Source organism: Oryx dammah, unplaced genomic scaffold, assembly GCF_014754425.2.
Source record: "Oryx dammah isolate SB20612 unplaced genomic scaffold, SCBI_Odam_1.1 HiC_scaffold_14, whole genome shotgun sequence".
NCBI classification, from domain to species: Eukaryota; Metazoa; Chordata; class Mammalia; order Artiodactyla; family Bovidae; genus Oryx; species Oryx dammah.
The window spans coordinates 38,290,976-38,314,969 of NW_024070198.1; the positions used below are offsets into that span (position 1 = coordinate 38,290,976).

At 50.8% G+C, this 23,994-nt stretch overlaps 1 protein-coding gene across 1 annotated transcript in view; it reads left to right on the forward strand.

Moving 5' to 3' along the window:
- GRK5 (G protein-coupled receptor kinase 5) overlaps positions 1-23,994 on the forward strand; it is a 228,158-nt gene that overhangs the window by 96,996 nt on the left and 107,168 nt on the right. The window contains exon 2 of the mRNA XM_040254849.1: positions 6,853-6,948. Coding sequence (XP_040110783.1) covers positions 6,853-6,948 — 96 coding nt within the window. The remainder of the gene's footprint in view (positions 1-6,852; positions 6,949-23,994) is intronic.

The window sequence follows — 23,994 nt, forward strand, 5'->3', positions numbered from 1 at the left end:
CGACTGGTCCAAGGACCACACTGGGAACCACCGATTCGAGGGCATGAAGGCAAGTCCTTTGCAACACATGCAGAGTCTTGCTCAGCTTCTACCCAAGGAACCTTTCTCTGACTGATTGCTCATTTGTTACTAGGGAGAAAGAGAACAGTACACCAGGAGTCAGGATGCCTGGCTCTTGGTTTATCTGTTGTTTAAGATGACTGTGTCAGGTCTTAGTTGCCGAACGTGGGATCTCCATCGCGTCGTGCAGGATCTTTCCTTGCAGCATTCAGGCTCTCTAGTTGTGGCTCGAGGGCCAAGTTGTTCCTTGGCACATGAGATTTTAGTTCCCCAACCAGGGATTGAACCCATGTCCCCTGCATTACAGGTGGATGGATTCTTTACTGCTGGACCACTGGGGAAGTCCCTGGGTCCTGGTTCAGATGTAACACAAACTGAGTGATTTGAAGCAAAGTTCCTGCCTTTCTGAGTTTCTTTCCTCACTTGTCAAATGGGACCATTAAGAGGACCTACCTTGTGTGGTTGATGAGAGGATTAAATGAGAAGATGTCTAAACAAACAGCTTCCTGACCCTGGGAGTACAGGAAATGCCACATTGATTTAACTTCCAAATCAGATATACTGTAAGATTAATGAGGAGTTCGAGGTCAATTGTTTTGCAAAGGTCTGTGCCCCCTATCCTTTCCAAAGATAGCACAAAAAGTCCTAGGGCTCCAAAGCGTGTATCAGTCACTCAGTCATGTCCCACTCTTTGCGAACCCATGGACAGTAGCCCTCCAGGCTTCTCTGTCCATGGAATTCTCCAGGCAGGAATACTGGAGTGGGTTGCCATTCCCTTCTCCAGGAATCTTCCTAACCCAGGGATCAAACCCAAGCCTCCCACATTGCAGGCAGATTCTTTACCCTCTGAGCCACAAAGTGAAGTGAAGTGAGTCACTCAGGCTCACACAGGGATCAAACTCAGGTCTCCCACATTTCAGGCAGACGCTTTACCATCTGAGCTACCAGGGAAGCCCCTAAGGCTCCAAGGAGTCCCCAAAATAAGACCTCAGACCATCGGGGTCACTGCTGTTGCCTGTTTCGTCAGTGTCCTTTGGGGGAGGGGTCTCTGCATCAGCTCCCCTGTGTCAGGCTGGCCCCGGGTCCCTCACTGCTCAGAGTCCCTCATCCCTGGGATCCTGTGAGGACCGTGTCTTCCTAGAGTGCAGTCTTCCCGCTGCTGCCCCTCCCAGACACTCTCCCCCTCATTCTCATTTCAGTCCTCAGCCTTCAAAGTGCACAAACACCTCCCTGGAAAACAGTAGATGCCACAAGAATAACAGCCAATTTCTTCCCCCACAATGACAGTTTTCTCATGGCAGCTTTTTGGTGTCATCCTTTCATTCTTCCCTGGGGGTGTCCACGGGAGCGAAAGAAATGCCAATTAGTTTCTCAGTAGCTCAGCCTGTTCTGAGCGCTTAGCTCTTTATTACTCTGCTTTCTTCCCAAGTCCTGCGTTCCATCCCCGCTGGGGCTTGCCCGCCTGCTGGCCGCTCTCCCCGCTTCCCCTGCCCTGCCACCTGCTTGTCATGCTTCTCTCAGCCCATCTGGGCTGCACCTGCATAAGGCCACTGCTGGCAGCCAAGGGGGGACCCTGGAGGCTGGAGAGAGCAGTGATATGCTAAGCCACTTCCTCCCTGGAGGCTGCTCCTGGGGAACACTGCACCTTCCTGCCACCCACCTTTCTCCAGGTTGCGCTTGGGCTCGTGTCCACTCGAGGGAGAGACCCACCACCCTGGTCCCTTGGCGCCTTCCCCAGAACTATGAGTGGTGGAGTTCAGCCCATGTCCCCAAGCCCGATGTCTTGGTCTCTTCTCACTTCTGGTGGGAGACCTGGGCTGACTACCAGCCTGTGTTGCTGGCATCTCCTCCTTGGAGGGAGCCCCCTTCCTCCATGAGGCCCCCCCACCTGTCTGACTGCACCCCCAGCAGCCTTGCTCAGCTCTGGTCTTTGAAGCCTGGGATGAACTGGAGTTCCACATAGTGGGGCACTCTGTCCTCTTAGCCACCTCACTTTCAGCACATGGAAGGTAAACCATGAGCAGCAGTGGGCTGCTGAGTGAAGAAAAGAAAGCCGAGGGATGCTCGAGCCAGGAAGTGGCTGAATCAGCGTGGGTTGGAGAAGATACGTGCTTCTGTTTGCACATGTGGTTTGTTTATTGGCCCCATCCCTCTCCCTGGACAAGGTTTCTCATCTGTGAAATGGGGCTAGTTCTAGATGAAGACCACAACATGCAGCACCTAGCTCAGTGCTAAGCCCAGAGGGCGATCCCTGCAAATACTCATTTACCCAGTCAGCATAACATGACAAAAGCTTGCAGTTGTCCAGGACAGTTGTGTTAACTGTCCAACCCTCTAGAAGGATATGAAGCAAGAATCTGGGCTGAGCTGGGAGAGGGTTGTAGGCCAGACGAGGGATCTGCCTTTCAAGAGCAGCCTTGGAGGCGGGATTAGAAGGGGGCCTTGAAGAAGGAGCAGGGCTTCAGTAGGCAGAGGCATGGTTCTAGAAGTCAGAAGTCTAACCTGGGTCTCACTGGTTAAAAACTAGGGAGTTGGCAGGGCTCTTTACGTTTCTGGGGCCTCTAAGAGAGAATCTGTTCTTGCCTTCTCCAGTTTCTAGAAGCCGCCTGCATCCCTTGGCTTGTGGCCCCTTCCTTCTTCAAAGCCAGCAGTAGCTGATCTTGTCTTTCTCACATCACATCACATGACTCTTCTTCCTCTGGTTACATCAGGTCTACCCGGATCATCCAGAATAACATCCCTGTCACTATCCTTAATTCCGTTTGTAATCATAATTCCCTTTGCCACGTAACCTAACGTATTCACAGCTACCGGCAATTAAGGGTTACTCATTTGGTATTATCTGGGCTTAGCACTGAGCTAGGTACTGCCTGTTGTGGTCTTCATTTAGAACTAGCCCCATTTCACAGATGAGAAACCTCAGGCTCAGGGAGAGGGATGGGGCCAATAAACAAACCACATGTGCAAACAGAAGCACGTATCTTCTCCAACCCACGCTGATGCCACTGACACTTTGGCTGATAACACTTTGAGTACCTTGTTCTCTGTTGTAAGGGGGCCGTCCTGCACCTTGTGTGATGTTTAACTCTGGCTCTGGCCTCTACCTGCCAGATGCTGGCAGCACTCTCATCCGGCTGTGACAACCCCAAAAATCTCTAGACACTACCGGATGTCCCCTGGAGGACAGATTGCCCAGGGGCTGAGAACCACTGCTGTCAAGGCTTTAATGTCTTCCTCACTAGATTGGGCACCACAAGAAGGAAGCCCCTTCAGTCTTCCCCATTCCTGTGTCCCCAGCATCTGCATACTGCTTGGCATTTAGTTGATGCTCAACATATCGGTTGAATGAATTAATGAGTTTGTGTTAATTTTCTTTGTGTTAACTTTCTTAATGGAGAAGTTAGTCTATAAAAAAATGTGTGTGTGTGAGTGTAAAGTAGACTTCTGTTTCCATAAACTGGCTACCTAAGAATCACTTGGGGTGATTCTTTAAGTAGCCCCATTCCTGGTTCCACTCACAGAGTTGGGGATCAAGCTGATGAGGTACAGCCTGTGAGTCTGTATGGCCAAGAGTTCTTCACCAATTCCTCAAAAAGGCAAACATAGAATGACCACATGATCCAGCGGATTTGCTCCTAGGCATATGCCTGAAGGAACTGAAAGCTGGGACTCAGATATTCAGAGCCGCCGTATCCCCAGTAGCCAGAAGGTAGACACCATGCAAGCGTCCACCAACAGACAAATGGATAAACAAAAGGTGGTGTGCACACACACAACAGAGGATTATTCCACCGTACAGTGGAGTGAAATCTGACACACACTGCAACATGGATGAACCTGGAAGATATCCTGCCAAGTGGAATCAGCCAATCACGGAAGACCATGTGTCGCGTGCTATCACTCATGAGGTCCCCGGAGCAGTCAAACCAGAGAGGCAGAAAGTAGAACGGAGGTTACCAGGGTGGAGGGGCGGGGAGCTGGTGTTGGACGGGCACCGAGTTTCTGCTGGGGATGATGAAGGATTTCTGGAGCTGGATGGTGGCGATGGTTAAATGACACTGTGGATGTACTTAGTGCCACGGAATTGTATACCTACAAATGGTTAACATGGTATATTTTCTGTTACGTATATTTTACCACACACACAAAAAGTGCTTCATACCAACCAGATCTGGGAATGAAGGGTGTGGAATGAATGGCGGGGGGTAGAGTGGGGTAGTGCGTACTAGATGAGCTCTAACCGTTCCTTTAGGCCTTGGAGCCAGAGCTGATGAGGATGGGAGCAGACTTGGCTAATTTCTCCAGGGGGCAGCCCTCCCCTGGGAGATACACATAACTAAGCTCTAAGGGGCCAGGCTGGCTACCGAATGGAGGCTACGTGTCGAGTCCATGGGGTCAGCTCTGTCTGAGCCTTGCCATGTGTCTGGTTACAGGAGAGAAGTCCTGAATCTGGGTTTATATGCAAAACCTCAGTGTTTAAATCTCGATACCTGGTTCAGTGAACAGGTGTGGGGTGGCATGTTTTCTCGGAGGCCTGGGTCTCCACTGAAGAGCTCCAAGTTCTGCTTGCTCTTACCGGATGTCCTGTCACTTCTGAGGTCCAGGGGTCAGCTTTCTCTGTGATCCCTGGGAGTTCCCCTGGCTCACAGGGCTCCTGAAAGGGAGCTTTATAGACAGAAGGGTGTGTATGAGTGCCTGGGGTCTAGATTCTGCTCAGGCTGGGGTCTGGTCTCTGCCATTTGTGAGCTGTGGGGTGCAGGAGACTTGCCTCTTTCTTCCCTGTTGCTTCAGTTTCCTTGTCTTTCAAGTGGGATAGTAATAGCTCTGCCTGGGAGAGTTAGAGTGGGGACTCAGGGAAGGCCAGCTGAAGGGCTCCAACGTGTCTGTGGGCAGTGATGTGTGTCAGCTCCAGTGGGAGCACCGAGCATGCGTGAAGCAGTGCAGGCCATCAGCTGGGAAATTACACAACCTGGACATCTGTTTCTGCATCTGTGATGTACCTGGTGATCTGCTCCTCCAAGAGTCATTCTGGGGATTAAATAAGATAATGTCCAAACGGTGCCTGGCCACAGCATGTGCCCCATACACATTCATTTTGTTCCTTGGAGTCCAGTGCTTTTGATCTTTGTGAAGACTTGAGCAGAGGGAGCTGGAGCTGCAGGGACTGTGTCCTGCCCCTCTGTCATTGGCTCCCTCTCCTGCTTCCCAGCTCTGAGGATGGTCCTGGTTCTGACCTCAGAAGCCTACACACTGGCTGTTCCAGAAGGTGGCCTCAGCTTTCTAGGGCAATTGGATAACTTGGGAATCTCCATTTATTGATACTGACTCTTTTGAGATCACGTGGACTGTAGCCTACCAGGCTCCTCTGTCCATGGAATTTTCTAGGCAAGAATACTGGAGTGGGTTGCCATTTCCTCCTCCAGGGGATATTCCCGACCCAGGGATCGAACCTGCAGCTCCTGCATTGCAGGTGGCTTCTTTACCATTTGAGCCACCAGGGAAGTGGCTACATTTATTGAGATCAGCTCCATGCCAGCCCCAGAACACATACTTTGCTGGGGGTGGGCCCAGAGCCCAGCTCCTTTGGGATACCCTGGGTTGGCTGGCTGGAGAAAGGGCCCTTGCCCTGCCAGACTGGGGAGACATCACACCCACCCAGGGTAGGGAGCAGCCCAGGGTGCCAAGGGCCTACCCAAGATCCCATGTCTGTGTAACCAGGCCCCAAACCCCACAGGTACTTGGGGTATTGATCCCATGAAAGAGGATAAAAGGACCTTAAAATCTTGAGAGGGGCCTAAAGGGCTATGTGACCTTTAATGAATCACTGACCAGTGGAATTTAAGGACTACTCTGGTGACGAGTCAGACGAATGCATGTCAGGTTCTTGTGGGGTCCTGAGCGTGTGATGGCACAGAGGTGCCTCCAGGTCCCATTTCCAAGTGGTGGTGGGCTCAGGGACATGCAGGCCGGAGTCAGCAGCCCCTTGTTTACACACCTGAGTGTTCTGATATCTGTCCACTGTGCGGGGATAAGAAGTGGTGGGGACGACAGGGACACCAGTGGGTGCACCTTACAGCTCCATGTTCATTCTGTGTGCTTGTTACAGGTGTGTTCACTGTGTTTGTGTGTTTATCACGTGTGCATATTCATCACATGTGTGTCCCTAGCATGTGTTCATTATAGTGCACGTTGGGCAGCATACGGGGTGGGGTCGCAGCTGACATGGTCCACCAGGAGTCCTTCCAGCCTCAAGACCCTGGGGTTCATGAGGTGGGAGAAGAAGGGGGTACTCAAGGTGAGGGAGAGTTGACATCCTTGTCCTCAGCTCCTGGCCTCCAGCTGGGGATGGGGACTGTCCACAGGAAACAAGAGGACAAAAAGAGGTGATGGGGGGGGGCGCATTTGTGAATCCATCTCACCCATTTGTGAATCCATTTCACCAGGCTTTCCTGAGCCAGTTGGCCAGGTTCTGCCATAGAAAGGTTGAGGTCTAGTCTGGGGCTGATGCCAGGTCCCTAGTGGGGTTGCATAGCTACGGTTAATATATCAGTGAAGAACGGGCACCCAGTGTGGGTGCGGAAGTGGGTGATGGGAGAGGCTGTGCTGGGTGGGGGAGCCCAGACCTGTGTGAGCCTGAAGGAAGGACGCATAGGCTTGATGCTGGCTGGGGAGGGGCTTGTCCCAGTCTCCCAGCTAGGAAGCTGCACTCAGGCTCACTGGGATGGGATGTGGGCTCTGGCACCCCAGGCAACAGCAGCATCAGCTCCCTGTCTTTCTCTCCCATCTCTGCAGGAGGCGGAGGAAAGCGCAAAGGGAAAAGCAAGAAGTGGAAGGAAATCCTGAAGTTCCCTCACATTAACCAGTGTGAAGACCTCCGAAGGACCATAGGTAAGCCATTCTGCTCCAGCGGGCGCAGGGAGGAGCTGGGAGGGAAGCAAGAAGCCCAGTCACTGTGGAGTCATCTGTCCAGCGAGTCAAAATGGACAATGCTGTAAAGTGGTGCCAGGTAGGATCTCCAAGCTGATGCCTTTGCCAGTTGGCATAAAGATACAGCCAACATTCATCCAAAATTCGTGCAGCATTTGATGCGTGCTGGGTGGGATCAACCCCCAATTACCCTTTGAGGCTGTTAATTTGCCTCCCTTACTTGGTGTGCGTGCGTATGTGCGTGCTAAGTCGCTTTGGTCATGTCCGACTCTTTGCAAGCCTATGGACTGTAGCCTGCCAGGCTCCTTTGTCCTCCTAAAGATGAGGAAGAGGAAGACTGGCTGGGACCTCAGGCTGTGGGGAGTGATGATGTGCCAGTGAGCTCCTGGCTTTCCTTTTTGCCCCCTTTGTATCCCAGGGACCAGGTCCTAGAGATACTCACCACCCAGAAATGCCAATGGGTGCAAACAAAGAAGACGCCTCCCATCCAAAAATAAATAAATTTTTTAAAAAATCGTGTTATCTCTGGGCAATGGCCAGGGACACCTCAATTTCTACCTTCCTTCTCACTTACCCTTGAGCCAGATTCAGGGACCTAGCGTTCCCTCACTCTCCATGTCTCTCCTCTCTGATCCTGACACTTGGAGGTGAGCAAGCTCTACTGAGGTTCATTCCCTGCCCCCTGACTCTCAGTCCCCCCAAGTCTAACGTGGCTCCCCAGGAAGCCTCAGGCCCATTGCTCCAGTGCCACCAAGGCCCCTCACCTTCCAGTTGGCCTGGCCCCACCCTCTTCACTTCCAGTTTGGGGGACCCAGGAGCCTAGGATTTACCCCTGAGCTTTGTTCCACCCATGGATCCCACCCCATGGGCCCCACCCCATGGGCCCCAGCCCCATCTGTCTGTCTAAGTCCATAAACCAGCCTCTTGGCACAGTCCACTCCCCTGGGAGGGTGTGAGAAACGTGTGCGCTGGCGTGTGAAAATGAATTCTTCTGTTCTCCTCGAGGGCATTGAAAAGGCTCTGTGTGTGAGGGCAGTGTGAAGAGAGGCCGGGAAAACAGGAAGGCCGCCATAAACCAGCTGAGGGACTGCTGCTCACGGGGACGGGCCCCAGGGCTTGGGCCTTCCTGCGTGTTTACAGTCCGTCGCCCTGGTGTTTGCCCAGCCTCTGCTGGGGTCCTGCTGGAAGGCTTTCCTAAATAAAAATCTCATTTCTTTTCTAGACCAATACACAAACCAAACAGTGGCAAATGCTGCATTTATTTTTCTTGCGCACACATGAGCTCATTTTCTGAAGCTTTGGAGAGGATGTCCCGGGACAGGCTTTGGGCCAGGGTGACATGGCCCTTCTGGGCCTGGAAGGCCGCGTGGGAAGCCTCTTCATTAGAGGGGAGGACGGAGCCCTCTAGGATCCCCTGGACTGGGCAGTGGTCTGTTAAAGCCATACCCTCTCTCTTGCACTCAGCATGGCCCTGACAACTGCAGGCCATCTCCCCCAGCAGAGACCCCAGGGTGATTTTAAGAAATGAAGACGGCACCCAGTAGACTCCCTGCTGAAACCACAGCAGCCTCTCCTCCTACCTGGAATGAAACACAAACTTCTCACCGTGCTTTATGAGCACTTTGGCCATTGTATAAAGCTTAGGGATCCCTTCTCAGAATAATGCTTTTATATATACAGAAAATAAAGTACCTGGTGTTGCAAAGGAAACCAGTTCTTTTCAGATAATTAGATACTTTAAAATATTATCATCTTGAAGTATATGAGCTTTTTTTGTCCTTCAGTCATGTCTGACTCTTTGAGGTCCCATGGCCTGTAGTCTGCCAGGCTCCTCTGTCCATGGAATTTTCCAGGCAAGACTACTGGAGCAGGTTGCCATTGCCTATTCCAGGGGATCTTCCAAGCCACGCATCAAACCTGCATCTCTTGCATCTCCTGCTTGGCAGGTGGATTCTTTTACCACTGCACCACCTGGGAAACTGTAATAACGCTCAGCAACTGGTCTAACCAAGGCTCAGCCACTGTTCTAGTAGCTACTGTAATTCTGAATTATTGAGGCGCATAAGTAATATTTCCAGATACCTGCAATGATGGTGATATGAATGGGTGTGAGATTTCTGTTACTGATCATTCCCAGGCACTGCTAACGTTACTGTGGGTTGTTTGTTGACATTCATGACTCAAGGAAATGCTCATTTCCAGTTAGAGGCTGATGAAAAGAGAGACGATGTTTTTCTCCATCCAAGTTCAGTGAGTGAGTGAAGTCGCTCAGTTGTGTCCGATTCTTTGTGACCCCATGGACTGTAGTGTACCAGGCTCCTCCATCCATGGGATTTTCCCAGGCAAGAATACTGTTGTGGGTTGCCATTTCCTTCTCCAGGAGGTCTTCCTGACCCAGGGATTGAACCCGGATCTCCTGCATTGTAGGCAGACGCTTTACCGTCTGAGTCAACAGGGAAGTCGAGGTTCAAGGACCTCTTAAGTCCCATCCATCGACCTCTTGGCAATGCCCTTGCTATGCTGCCCTGTATGAGTCTGCCTTTGCCCTGGTCTCAGTCACTCCCTCCTCCTCTATTGACTTTGCTGTGCTGGTTGCTTTTTCCTTGACTACCCCAAGCTTGTCTCTAGCCTAGAGCCTCTGCTGGTCTTTCTGCCTGGAATGCTCCTCCCCCACATTCAGAGGACCTTTAGGTCTCAGTTCAGATAGCACCTCCATAGAAAAGCCTTCCTGGGACTTCCCTAAAAGTAAACTCATATCTTTCCCTGGTGGCCCAGACAGTAAAGCGTCTGCCTGCAATGCGGGAGACCCTGGTTCGATCCCTGGGTCGGGAAGATCCCCTGGAGAAGGAAATGGCAACCCACTCCAGTATTCTTGCCTGGAGAATCCTATGGACGGAGGAGCCTGGTAGGTTATAGTCCATGGGGTCGCAAAGAGTAGGACCTGGTGGTCCAGTAGCTAAGACCGTGCTCGCGTTGTAGAGGGGCGCAGGTTCCATCCCTGGTCAGGGAACAGGATCCCACATCCTGTAACCAAAGATCCTGCATGCCATGGTGAAGATGGAAGGTCCTGCTTGCCACAGCTGAGACCCGGTACCGCCAAATAAATTAATATTTTCTTAAAAAAGAAAAGAAAAGCCTTTCCAACTAACCTTTAGAAAGGAACTGTTTTCTCCCTTTAATTGCTATCTTTCACATAGTACCGTCTACTATTGCTCTTGGCCCACGACCCCAGCTACAGTCATCTTGTGTTTAGTTGTGGACCTGTGGGTTTTCTCTCTCCCTCACTGGACTGGATGTCCCATGACCGCAGTGACTGTGGGGGTCACCACTAGGACGGTGCCTGGCACACTGTAGGGGCTCATTAAATACTGGGAGAGTCAATGAAGTGAAATATTGAAAATTAGGGCTCTGTTTAGAAAATCTGTGACATGAGCGTGGCATTCCTAAATTTAACGTAGCCCATGGTTTAAAACGAAGTCATGAAAGTTCAGGCTTATAAGGTACCTTAGAAAGCATCTGCTTTAACACTCGCTTCCCCCACTCCCTACCAGATAGATGAACAAGTCAGAGGGGCAGGTGACCTGGTGACTCCTGGCCCACGCCAGTTTCCCCTGAGGCTGCAATTAGAATAATTCTTACGGTGATGTTAGACTTTTACAGAATTCTCAACTCAAGGAACTGGAGAGCATCTTGTCCAATCACCCTTTTCAGACCTGAGTCTGAATTTCAGAGTCTGTTAGCTTCCAGTAGGAGAAGTGACCTACCCTGGACAGGACAGTCCAGGCCCTTGGTCCTCAGCTACAACTCTCCATTCACCAGCATTATATTGGCTCACAAACATTTTTTGGCATCAGCCCCCAGCCAGTACCCAAAGCAGAGAGACTGCTTAGGCACTCAGAAAGAGAGACATTTCTGTCTCTTTTTTTCTCTCATCTTCTAAGTGTGGGTTGTGTGGTCATCTGATTACTAAGTTTATTGAGCCCTGATGGTATGCTATGCACTTGGGAAGCAGGCCTGATTCCTGACCCCCCAGCCCCTGCCGCCACCCCCAAGCTCATTCACTGCTGAACCCAGGAGGCTGGCGGAAATAGGTGAGAGCAAACTGAGAAAGTTTCATGTTGGAGGGACAGGTTGCTGAGCTGGAGAACCGTACCGCAGGTCTTCCACCCATCAAGAACTTCTCTGGAGGAAATGACATCACTCTGAGCCTCTCAGGGCATCTCTTTGTGTGAGCTCCCGAGGGACATGTACCACACTCTCCGTCTTGGGTCTCCATTGCTGATACTGGGAGTAGGTGGATGGATGGATGGATAAAGTGATTGAATGAGTGCTGCCCTCCTTCCCAGCCTGGAAACTGTAACTAACTGTGAATGGCAGCAATGATATTAAGACAGAGATTCCTTGCCACATGTATCTACTTCCAATTGAGCCCCAGACATCAGTAACCAATTTTAGACAGTCCTGGCAGAAAGCAGACAGATCATGAGAAGAGGAAGTGTTCTCTAATATCTGCTTGATGAAACATCAAATAATGGCATTCGTTAGTAAGCTAATTGTAAGATAATTAGAGAGTGCCCAAATCAAAGTAGTTCTCAGAATATCCAGAACTTGGAAGGCAGGAACATCATTGTGAAGATAAAAGATTGTTGAGGTCTGCAAATATTTCTCAGTGACGCAGAAAGTTCTTTTGGGCATAAAGTGTGGCATTTTTATTTATTTAGCTCAGGCTCATTGCATACTTTATTCTTTCATTAAAAAAGGAAAAAAAAAGAGTATGAGGGGGCTTGAGTGAAAGAGTTGATTATTCCCCTATTTGGCAATATTTCTGCAGGAACTGTCCAAAAGCTATATAATAAATCAAGCCCCCTCCCCACCTTCTGGCGGGGTGACGTTTACGAGGAGACTTTTCACAGAAAGGAGATGCTGCCGTGCCCAGCACCCTCACGGACGGACGGGACAGGAGAGATTCCATTCGCCATGTGGGAGAGAACCACTTGCCAAGCCTTAACTCTTTCTAGAAGCAGCGACTCTAGGCTGTGGGGGATTTCTGGAAGAAACTGTCGACTTTTAACTTTAAAGAAGAAAAACCACGGGGCTTCCCAGGCGATCCAGTGGTTAAGCTTCCGCCTTTCAGTGCAGGGGCTGCTGGTTCAATCCCTGCATAGAGGGAGTAAGGTCCCATATGCCTTGGTGTGCAGCCGAAAAACATTTAAAAATAAAAGAAGAAAATTAAAATAACGTGAAGTCTGCCTTGAACTAGCCTAGTCTTGATTATTCACTCAGTGTTGCCCATGGTCTTTCAACCAAAAATCAGCCCACAGACATGTGTTAAGCCCCTACTACATGCTGGGCATCACTGCAGACCCAGGGGCTGTACCATTAGCTGCAGAACCAGTGTCGTCTTGTGGAAGGCCATTGGCATTAAAGTCAAATGGTGGCTCCGTGGCTCCCAGTTATGTGACATGGGGCAAGTTGCTTAGTTTCTCTGGCTTGCAAATTTCTTTGTCTAGAAAATGGGACACGCTAATATCAGCCTGGCAGAATTGTTGGGAGGGCCAGCAGGGTGCCTACTACACACCATCCTTATCACCATTATCATCATGGTGCTGGTGGTGTAGGGTAAAGGTTGAAGGCCTTGGAGGGGAGGCTTTAGAATTTCCCAAAGAAGCCAAATTGGCTACAAATGAGGAGTGGGGCTAGCCGCTCCTGTGCAGATGTCACGTGGGTCCAGTGCCCAGGGACCCCTGCCTTGGGTCATTTGAATCCTTCCCTTCCTTGGACCCTTGCCTCCAGCCTCTGCTCCCTGCAGCCCTTGGCGCTCCTTCCTCCCCTGTGGAAGCTGATGGTGTCACACTTTGCCCAGATTCCTGGCCTGGTAGGTTTCTTTCCTAGGACACAAGGATGCTCTGGAAGGTTGCACCCTGGAGCCCTAACAAGGGTTACCCCTGGGGAAGCCATTTCCCGGTGGCTCAGCAGGTAAAGAATCCGCCTGCAATGCAGGAGGTACAGGAGATGCGGGTTTGATCCCCGGGTTGGGACGATCCGTTGGAGGAGGAAGTGGCAACCCAATTCATATTCTTGCCTGGAGAACCCCATGGGCTGAGGTCTATGGGGTGGCAAAGGAGTCAGACACGACTGAAGTGACTTAGCACCGGGGAAGGCGTAGAGGTCAGAGGGGACGTTAGCTTTATCTGTAAGATGTTTTTTTAAAAATAATATTTTATATTTTGTGCCTTGAGATTTTGCACTTTTTAAAAAAGGTTTATTTTTAAATTTTTGGCTGTGCTGGATATTCGTTGCCGCTCGGGCCTTTTTCTCTAGCTGTGGCAAGCGGGGACTGCTCTCTAGTTTTGGTGGATGAGCTTCTCATTGCAGTGGCTTCTCTTGTTGTGGAACGTGGGCTGTAGGATGCTCAGGCTTCAGTAGTTGTGGTGCACAGGCTTAGTTACACGTGGGATCTTCCCGGATCAGGGATTGAACTGGTGTCTCCTGCCCTGGGAGGCGGATTCTTTACCACTGAGCCACCAGGGAAGCCCTATAAGGTGATTTTTTTATAAAGGAGAAAGAATTGGCAAGTTATTTGTGTGGTTAAAGTTGAATGCTTAAAGATGAGATCTGCTGCCTGCTTCCACAGTGGGGCATTGGGGACAGTGATGCCATTTCCCTCTTTCCTGGTAGATTTTGGGTCCACTAATGAGTCTGTGGCCTCTGAGAGGATGATAAGAGTCTTGCCGTCTTTGCAGGTCCTGTAGGACTGGCCGAGGAGCCCCTGCTCGGTTCTTGTGGTATGCTGGCAGGTGGGAGCCACCTGATAGCCAAAAGCCTTTGGCTGGTGGTGGTGGTGGGGGGTCTCAGGACCTTCAGTCCTACAAGGATTTGGAGGAAGCCCAGGCCTGGATCATCCCAGTCTGACCTGGGACCCCCATCCTTGGAGTCTCCAGCCTCCTCCTGGGGTGCTCAGCGCTACATTCTGACCAGCAGGGTCCCCCTCATCCCACCCACGGTGGACTCCTGCCTGCATGTTGCTGGCATCCCCTGAGTGGAATGGGTGGCCAGGGTCCTTTCCCAGAGATGAGACAGGGCTGGTCTCTGCTGCAAACAGCCTCCCTTTCTGCTCGTCCCTGCTCACAGGCAACTGGTCCCTTGGCATTGCCAGGCACACATCAGGGTCTGGAGAGGAGTCTGGGCTCCTGAGACAGGTCTCACCCCACCCAGGGTCTGTGTGACCCAGGCCCCTTCAGGCCTGCCAGGCTGGCATGCAAGCGCTTGATTTCCTTGTCAGGGATACCAAGTCTCTCTGCAGACGTCATTCCCGTCCTTGGGGTGATAAAGGCGCGTCCCGGCTGTCATTCTGCCACTTGCCATGCTCTGATAAGGCTCAGCATCTGCTTGTCCTTGGAGGGCAAGATAAATTTAGATGTGGTGGGTTTAGAGCATCAGGTGACCCGTTTGCAGCTGTAGCTCTTAGGAGGGAGAGAGTTGCCTGGCTAGTCCCACAGTTTGCTGGGCATTAGTCTTACCTCTCCACCAAAATCAAGCCAAGGTTTTCTCAAAATTGCCAACAACCATAAGAAGCTAGGAGGAAAGCTTGGAGCAGATGGGCCAGAAGGAAGCAGTACTGCTCACCACTGGAGTACCAATACCAATACCACTGGAAGGCTAGGGCTGGATCCTCAGTGCCCAGCCTGGCCTTGGGTGCAAGCACAATGCTCAGTGGTCCTAGGTGATGGGTTTCATGTTGGGAGATTCTTACAACAGAGCTTTGATAGGGATTTTATAGATGATCCGAGGTTGTGGTGACCAAAGGCTGTCCTGCAGGGAGCATGAAATATCTAAATTAGACTTCTGTCTGATCAGGCTTTCTTTTTGCGTTTTATATTTGGGTTTCTGTGTAAGGTTTTATTCCAGAGTTAAAACCAAGTCTGAAACCCATGGTTCTAAGCCAAGTCTCCCATTTTCCAGGTAAGTAAACTGAGTCCCAGAGAGACAAGTGACTTGATGAGGTCTCTCTGTGACTCACTGTCTTAGTGGGCTCAGGCTGCCAGAGCAAAATGCCACAGACCAGGGGGCTTAAACAACAGAAATTCATTGTCTCACAATTCTGGAAGCTGGAGGCCCAAGATCAAGGTGTCAGCGGTATTGCTTCCTTCTGAGCCCATCTGCTCCAGGCTTTCCTCCTACCTTCTTATGGTTTTTGGCGATTTCGAGAATTCCTTGGCTCGTAGAAACATCACCCTAACCTCGTCTTCATCTTCACATGGCATTCTTGGGTGTGTGTGTGTCTGTGTATATTCAAATTTCCCCCTTTTTTAAGGACATTATTTATATTGGTGTCATATTGGATTAGGGTTTATCCCAATGACCTTATTTTAACTTGATCATCTCTGTGAAGACCTTATTTTCAAATAAGATCACATTATAAAGGACTAGGGGTGAGGACTCCAACATACCTTCTTTGTTGGTCAGCTGCTAAGTTGTGTCCGACTTTTCAAGACCCCATGGACTGCAACATGCCAGGCTTCCTTGTCCTTCAGTATCTCCTGGAGTTTGCTCAAACTCATGTCCATTGAGTTGGTGATGCCATCCAACCACCTCAGTCCTCTGTCATCCCCTTCTCCTGTCCTCAATCTTTGCCAGCATCAGGGTCTTTACCAATGAGTCGGCTCTTCGCATCAGGTGGCCAAAGTATTGGAGCCTCAGCTTCAGCATCAGACCTTCCAGTGAATGTTGAGGGTTTTTTTCCTTTAAGATTGATTGGTTTGACCTCTTGGCACTCTCAAGGGAGTCTTCTCCAGCACCACCGTGTCTTCTTTAGGGATCACAATCCAACCCCTAAGAACCCACCTTCTCACATGGTTTCTGGAGTTCAAGTTCAAGGGACCAGAGGACCCAGAATCCTCCCAAGTCTGAGAGTAGACCCGCCCCTCCTTCCTGACCTGGCTTGGGGCTAACCCCTGTAGGCTGAGGCTCACTGCTTCCCCACAGGCCACAGGAATGTCTATAGGACGATTGACTGCTTTCCAAACCATGCTGCTTGGTGCTTTTGTGTTCCCTCTTTTTATTTTTGTTGTTATTGTTCAAGTCATTGTAATTGGTAAATTACTTTGCTAAAAAGCATAAGAAAACGCGCATGACGGACCACACATGAAGGCCACTGGGCTGTAGCCATGCTTAACACTGGCCTGTAATTCCTTCTGGCTTTTCCCCATGTATATACCATGGTTTTGTTTATTAATCTTTTTCTTAATATAATTTTAAAAATATTTTCCCATGTCATTAAAAACCTCCATAAATGTGATTTATGCTTTTCTATTTGACGCATATTTTTTGAGTGTCAGGCATTGAGGATGTATCAGTGAACCAAACACAAAATTCTGTTCTCAGGGGCTGTCTGGAGGGGTGATTGTCTACACCAGGGGACTGTGGGGAACTAGCCTACTGCCCGGTCCGCTCCCACCTGTGTGGTTTATTTCCTTATTTATTATTTCCTTTAAGTTATCTTGAAAAGAAACCCTCTTTCAGTGGCCTCAAATGAATCTGATTTTTTAAAGGCCTCCTATCTATCCCATGGTCTTCCCAGGTGGCTCAGTGGTAAAGAATCTGCCTGCCAGTGCAGGAGATGCGGGTTCGATCCCTGGGTTGGGAAGATCCCCTGGAGGAGGAAATGGCAACCCACTCCAGTATTCTTGCCTGGGACATCCCATGGACAGAGGAGTCCGGTGGGCTAGAGTCCATGCGGTTGTAAAGAGTCGGACATGACTAAGCACACACACACACACATATATTCCATATATGTATTGCAATTTAGGGTGTTTTTTTTTTTTTTTGGCCACCAGGCAGCATTTGGGATCTTAGTTCCCCAATCAGGGATCAAGCCCATGTTCCCAGCATTGGAAGCACAGAGTCTTTTTTTATGTTTTACTTTATTTATTTTTAATTGGAGGATAATTGCTTTGCAGTATTGTGTTGGTCTCTGCCGTACATCAACATGAATCAACCACAGGTGTACATATGTCCCCTCCCTCTTGCACCTCCCTCCCGCCTCCCACCCCATCCCAGCCGCCTAGGTTGTCACAGAGCACCAGGCTGAGCTCCCTGGACTGTACAGCAACTTCCCACTGGCTATCTATTTTACACATGGTAATGTATATGTTTCAGTGCTCCTCTCTCAATTCATCTCACCTCTCCTTTCCCCACTGTGTCCACAGGTCTGTTCTCTATGTCTGAATCTCTATTTCTGCCCTGTAAATAGGTTCATCAGTACCATTTTTCTATATTCCATATCTGTGTATGTGTGTTAATATGTGACATATGTGGAAGCACAGTCTTAACCACTGGACTTCCAGGGAAGCCCCTGGGTTTTTTTTTTTTTCCCCTCTCATTTTTTGCCATCACAATTAGTGTTCAGATGACCCTCTTTGTACTTCATCGTGACATCGCAGTCTCTGGTTCAGAGGTGAGAAAGCCCACGCCATCTTTGTGAATGCAGACACATTTAGCTAAACCCGAGTGGACTGCGCTCTGTTCTCTGCCTCCCTTGCTTCCTCTGGAATGTTCCATTTCCAGCTTACGCTTGCATCCACAGATGCCATTAACGTGAAATGTGCTGCTGATGGACAAAGCCAGTGAGGTTTGATGAACACCTCCGCCCCGCTTGCCAGCCCCGATTCCCTGCAGTCACAGGCAGGAGAAGGGTTTTCTGTCTGTTTTAAGGCCTGTTGCTGAAAACAAGGGGAAAACAAGCTGGTTTATGCAGCAACAGGGACCTCAAAGCAGCCCAAGAGGCCAGCCGACCCGCACAGCCTGAGCACGACAGAGTTCTCCCCATACAGAGACTCTAGGACAAGACTGCTGACGGTCTCTGCCCAGACTATTTACGGAATTTATTTCCTGAGCTCTGTCTTCAGCAGCCCCTTGGCAGCATCAACCCCAGCGTCTGCCTCAGTGCGTTAAACACCCCTTGTTCTGAGTACCCCAGAGCTAGCACCCAAGGGAGAGTGAGAAGAAAAAAATGTGGGTGGAGAGATATGTGGGGCCAGTATAAACTTTCAAATTACAAAAAAAAAAAAAAGGAACAACAACAAAAAAATGTATCCCCTGAAGAGCTCCTGGGAGCCTGAGCTTCTGCTGACTTCTCCCTGCTGCCCCCTGTAGCCAGTACCGGGAAGGAAGATGCAAAATCGAGAAACCTGCAAACTCAGCCCGGCCTTTTGTTCGTTCTTCTTCTTTTTTTTATTTTTTCTGTTTCACAATTGTACTGTCCTTGCATCGTCTTTAAAACTTATTTTTTTGGTTATCTTTTAGTCCTTTTTCTCTTTACAGAAATAAACCCGTTGATGAAATTTCTAAAATGGAATCTAGCAAGAGGAGAATAAAACTTGCTGATGAGATAATCACTGTTGTTTCTGTGTGTAGCCCTTTCACAGTTTGCTCTGCTTAGAGAGAGAGAATTGTGCTAGCTGTCTTTTGTTTCCCTGCCCAGAAGTCGGGTACCATTTTGAATGGAAATAAATGATTGTAGTGTCTCTTGTGGCCTCGGAGGTAGGAGACCCGGGTTCCTGTGCTACTGCCTTGGTTTTGTGGCCTTTTGAAAGTCACTTAACCTCAATTTGCTCATCTTTTTTTTTTTTTTTTAATGTGGACCATTTGTAAAGTCTTTATTGAATTTGTTAACAATATTTCTTCTGTTTTATGTTTTGGCTGCAAGGCATGTGGGATCTTAGCACCGCAACCGGGGATGGAACCCGCATCCCCTTCATAAGAAGGTGAAGTCTTAACCAATGGACTTCTAGGCAAATCCCAATTTGCCCATCTTTAAGATGGGGATCTGATCATCCTTCCTACCTTACTGGATGATCAGGTGTCCAGTGGAGTTACTGGTAGAAAGTGCTTTGTCATGGGCTCTGCAGATTGTTGCTGGTCAGTTTCAACATGGTCATGTGACCCTGGGCTTCCCTGGTAGCTTAGATGGTAAGAAATCTGCCTGAAATGCAGGAGAGATGGGTTGAATCTCTGGGTTGGGAAGATACCCTGGAGAAGGGGAATGGCTACCCACTCTTGCCTGGAGAATCCCATATACAGAGGAGCCTGGCGGGCTACTGTCCATGGGGGTCGCAAAGAGTCAAACACAACTGAGCGACTACAGATACTACTAGCATCACTGTCATGCCAGCCCCCTCTGCCTAGTGGGCAGAGATGGACACAGAGGTGATATTGCCCCAGGGCTTTGGCTGAGCCCAGCTTGAGACAGAGTGAGATGCTGAGAATGCCTTTGCCAAAAAATGCCATCACCAAAAAATGCCATCATCAGGATTGGGCGTCAGCAACTCTGGGAGTGCCTGGCAGCTGTAGGCACTGTGCTTATGCCTCAGGCAGGTCAGCTGGGATAAAGCTATTGAGGGACTGACCCATTTCCATCAATTTGGTCAAGAGACACCAGTGAAGAGCATGAGACACCAGGGTTGGAGCCAGGCTCTGTTCCTTACTGACTATGACTTTGGGCAAAGTGATGTAACTTCCCTAACCCCCAGTCTCTCTGTCTGCAAAAAGGGGAATAGAAGTTGCGAGGATTGACTGGAGATGCACAGTGGGAGGGCTGTGCCCAGGGCCTGGTTCACAGCGAGTGTCCAGGGGCAGCTGCTTCATCCCCTTCCTCTTCATTATCACTGTTGTCAACAGTCCCGTTCAGGTCAGAGCTCTGTTTCTTGGTTCCCAGGGTGGTGGTTGCCAAGTCCTGCTGGCTTTAAGTTTATCTGTCCGTTCATTCGTTCATTCATCTGTTAAATCCTTACTCTATGCCAGGGATCCAGGGGGCTGCCAGGTGGTGAGGAGCTGCTTTCCGGAGTGGCTCCTGGCAGCATGGACTGGGCTGTGTATTTCCTTTATGTAACCTGGATGTAACCCTTTTCTCTCGGCCCTCAAAGTCTCTATTTACTTACTCTTAGCAGACTTAGAAGTTCTCATGGTTACCACCAGAAACCCCCCTCCTTAAAGGCCACTTCGTCTATCCCTCTGCCTCCAGGCAGGATGGGCCTCAACCAACACAGATGCATGAGTGAAAACCTGTTAACCCACAAATTCCTGATCAGCTTTCACTCTGGGCAAGGTGCAGCCGAGGGCTCCCAGGGGGGCGTGTGAGGCCAGCTCCATCCCTTAAGGAACTGTCCCTAGTCGGGGAGACAGGGCAGGAAGCACACACAAGATGCCGGGTAATGGCCGTGAGAATGTGGGCAGCTGTCACAAGTCAGTCCTCAGTACCAAATGCCTAGAGGTGTGGGGGAAAATGGGGGACAGGAAGTTCCCAGCTGGAGTCACTGGGAGAAAGGGAAAACTTCTGGGGTCAGCAGGTTCAGCATCGTCAGCATCATCCATCCAGCAAGCGTTTCCTGGGCGCTCACCATGGCCAGGCATCAGGCTGCTTCCCTTACAGACACACGCTCACTGAAGCATTACAAACCCTATGGAACAGGTGTCACTTTTCCCCACCCCTGTTTCATGGATGAAGATGCAGAGATGCAGAGAGATTAGTAAATTGCTCAAAGTTACAGAGCTCTGGGAGAGGCAGAACTCAGATCGAAACCTGGGCCGGAGTCAAGGCCATACTGACTGACTTCCACCACGTTGGTACCTGTGCAGGTGAGAGGGATATGAGACAGCCAGTAGCCTACCCTCAGGACACAGGGTCTGATGATATAGACACACGTGCCAGGCTGATTCCCCATGGGAATGGGACAGCTGGGGGACATTTGAGATGCAATGGTGCCCTGCTTCGGTGAGCTTTGTACAGAGAAGTCATGAGGGATGAGGTCTAAGAGAGACACCACCCGTGCCTCCAAGCTGGAATGTTAGGTCTTCATCCTGCAGGTAGCAGGGAGCTGTAGCATGACAACCCCTGCCGCCATTCTCAGTGAGAGCAGAGAGCAGAGAGAGGCTGTGGATGGAGCAGCCTGGCCTTTCTGGGTGATACGACATTCATTCACTTCTTCAAATATTTATTCTTTACCTACTATGCGCCAGGGAGAAATGAGATGGTGTTTCTCAGGCACCCAGCCCAGGACCTGGAATGTCCCAAAAATGGCCTCCTCTTCTGAGGCCAGGACGCCTTGGCTCAGGTGACCCTGCAAAGTCAGGAGTGGCTGGAGCTTCCTCACCTGCCGCTGAAGGCTGGGCACAGGTTTCTCTTTTCGATGCTGGGTCACGGAATGCCTTTCACATCACCTGTGAGGTCTCCGAGCCAGCAGCTCTTCCCGCTGCCCACCTGTCTCTCCCCCTTCTTTTTGGGGTGACTTCTGGCTCCCCTGCTGTCTGTCCTCTCTCATCCCCCCCCCTACACTGGACCTTGTAAAAGGTGGGAGATGGGCGTGAATGTCACACTGGCTGTCTCTCTGCCCAGGGTGTGCCTGCATGAGCGATTGCTTCAGGCACATTCGGGTGAGGCTTGCAGACCTGAGCCGACTTGGGCTCAGAAGGTGGGGGTGTGGGCTGTAGAGGGAACTCTTCAGCCCCACAGTCCTCTGGCCTCCCCCTCTGGCCAGTCAGCCATGAGACCCGTTCTCTTGTAGCTTCTGCCACCCTCTGACCTTGTTGGGGTTTAACGTGAAAGGAGTCATTCTTGGAGTGCTTGCCACTCACCCCAGCCTGCATCCCTCCCACATTCCTGTTCCTGCAATGGCTGCGCGAGGTAGAAACCTGAGATTCTGAGATCTGCCCCATTTTCTCCATCTCGTTGCTCCAACTGAGGGGAGCCCAGGCTTGTGCTATCTGTTGCCCTCCAGCTTTCCAGAAGAGTCTGCGGGGCTTCCGTGTTGTTGAGGGAATCGGCCTGGCACGTGTGTCTATATCATCAGACCCTGTGCCCCGAAGCTAGCTACTGGCTGTCTTGTATCCCTCTCACCTGCACAGGTACCAGGTAGAGTGACTCTGCCCTGGAGACACCACAGGCAGGGGAGGGCAGTTTCTGGGCCTGGGGTTAGAAGGTCCACATTCTGCCAGGTGCCAACTTACCAGCGCTGTGCCTTAAGCCAATCGATCACCCACCTCTTTTTGTTTTGTTTTCAATGAACAGACTCTATTTTTTAAAACCATTTTAGTCTGGTGGAAATATTGAGCAGGAAGTACAGAGAGTTCCCACAGAGCCCCTGTACAAGCCTCAGTTTTCTCATCTGTCAAACGGGGATGGACCCTCACCTTGTTCTTACTGTGCTTACTGTTCTTACCATCCCCTCGGCCCCATTTTATGGATGATAAGACTGAGGCTGAGAGACAAGGGGCTAGTTCAGGGTCACTGACTGGGGAGTGTGAGAGCCTAACTCCTAGCCTGGGGGTGTGGAGGTCCAGGCAGGTAGCGCGTGGGCACGGGAGGGATGAGCTGAGTGGGACCCTCATAAGGCCTCCTGGAGGGTGAAGAGTCTCCTCTGGAGCAGCTCTGATCTCTGCCACCTGGTTTGCAGCAGGAAGGGAAGAGCGCCTCCCAGCGGCTGCTCGGCTCACGCATCCTTGGAGGGGCCTTCATTCATTTATTCAGTGAGGTTTTTTTTTTAGTATGTTGATTGCACTAGGTGTTTGCAGGGGCTTCTCTAGTTGTGACGAGCAGGCTTAGTTGCTCTGCAGCATATGGGATCTTAATTCCCTGAACAGGGATCCCTGAACCTGTGTCTCCTGCATTGCAAATCGGGTTCTTAACCCCTGGACCACCAGGGTCTGTTCAGTGAGTCCTTGAGTGCTGGCTAGGTGTGGTGCCAGTGCCGGGAGCTGGAGACCTGAGTTCGAGTCCAATTTTCACCCTAACAAGGTTCCTCCTGGAATGTCAAGGCTGGCAGACCTCAGGCCCATGCTAGCTGCACCCCTCCTCTGCAGGTAGGGAAACAGCTACCCCCGCCCTCACCACCCCAGGGATGACCGGCAAGCTGGAGGCAGGAAACGAGGAGGGGCCTGGGTCTGCTGGCTCGATGGCCAGACACCGTGGGCCCAGGAGGTGGCTCAGTCGAGGAAGCCTGGAAGGCCCGAGCCATGGCATCTTGTGTGTGGGGGTGGGGGACTGTAGGAGCCGGGAGGACAATTCTGGACCTGTGGCAACAAAGGACCTGTTCTTGGTTCCTGGCGTTGTCACATCCTGCCAGAGAGGTGAGTAATCACTCGCCGGGCCGGTTGGGTGGCTGCCACACTCAAGGGCAGCCTCCAAATTAGGGAAGGGCTTTCTCCTAGGATCCTAACCCTTCCCTAGGACGCTGGGACAGCTTGGCAAGCAGAGAGGGCAGCCTCACCAGCACCCACGGGTGCAGCCAGGCCATGCCAGGTGGCACTGTCCCTCTCCCATTCTGTCCAGCGTCCACCCTTTCCATCTGCATGAGAGGGGCGCAGAGCAGTACCCCACAAGTGAGCTCATCTCTCACCTACCCCACTCATCGGTCTGCCCCCTGGACAGGGGCCATATCTCCGTTCCCTGTGTCCCAGCGTGGGTCACAGCGCCTGCACCCGGGAGGTGCTTGTTGTGCATCTGATTAGCCAGGAGTCCTGAGGCCTGGTTTTTGTTTATGCTCCGTCACTACCCACCCACCTGCATCCGTCTTTGTTCAAATTGCTGGGAAGCCCAGAGCCAAGTGCTGTGCCGAAAGCATAGCTCTCCTTTGTCAGACGTCCTGGGGGAGCTTGTTTTCTTCTCTCCTCCCTCTTTGCTGGTTGTTTCCTGTTCTTTTTCTTTCACTGAACAATTGAACATATGCTTTTATGGGAAAATGCTGTGGACCCTTTTGGGAAGTGAGCAAGCCATATACACATCAGTCCATTAGAAATAGGAAGGAGAAAGATCCCCTCTCCACCTGGGAACCAGGTGTGTCTGAGCGCCGCTGCTCCTCCCTGGAGACTGGGCCGATGAGCACCTGCCCTGTGGACTTCGAGGAACATATGGGCGGAATGTATTTGGATGGGCCAAGGTGCTAGGCAGGGCCAGGCCAGTGCCTGCCCTGGAGCTCTAGAAGATGGGGCCGCTCAGGCCAGAAGATGCCACGT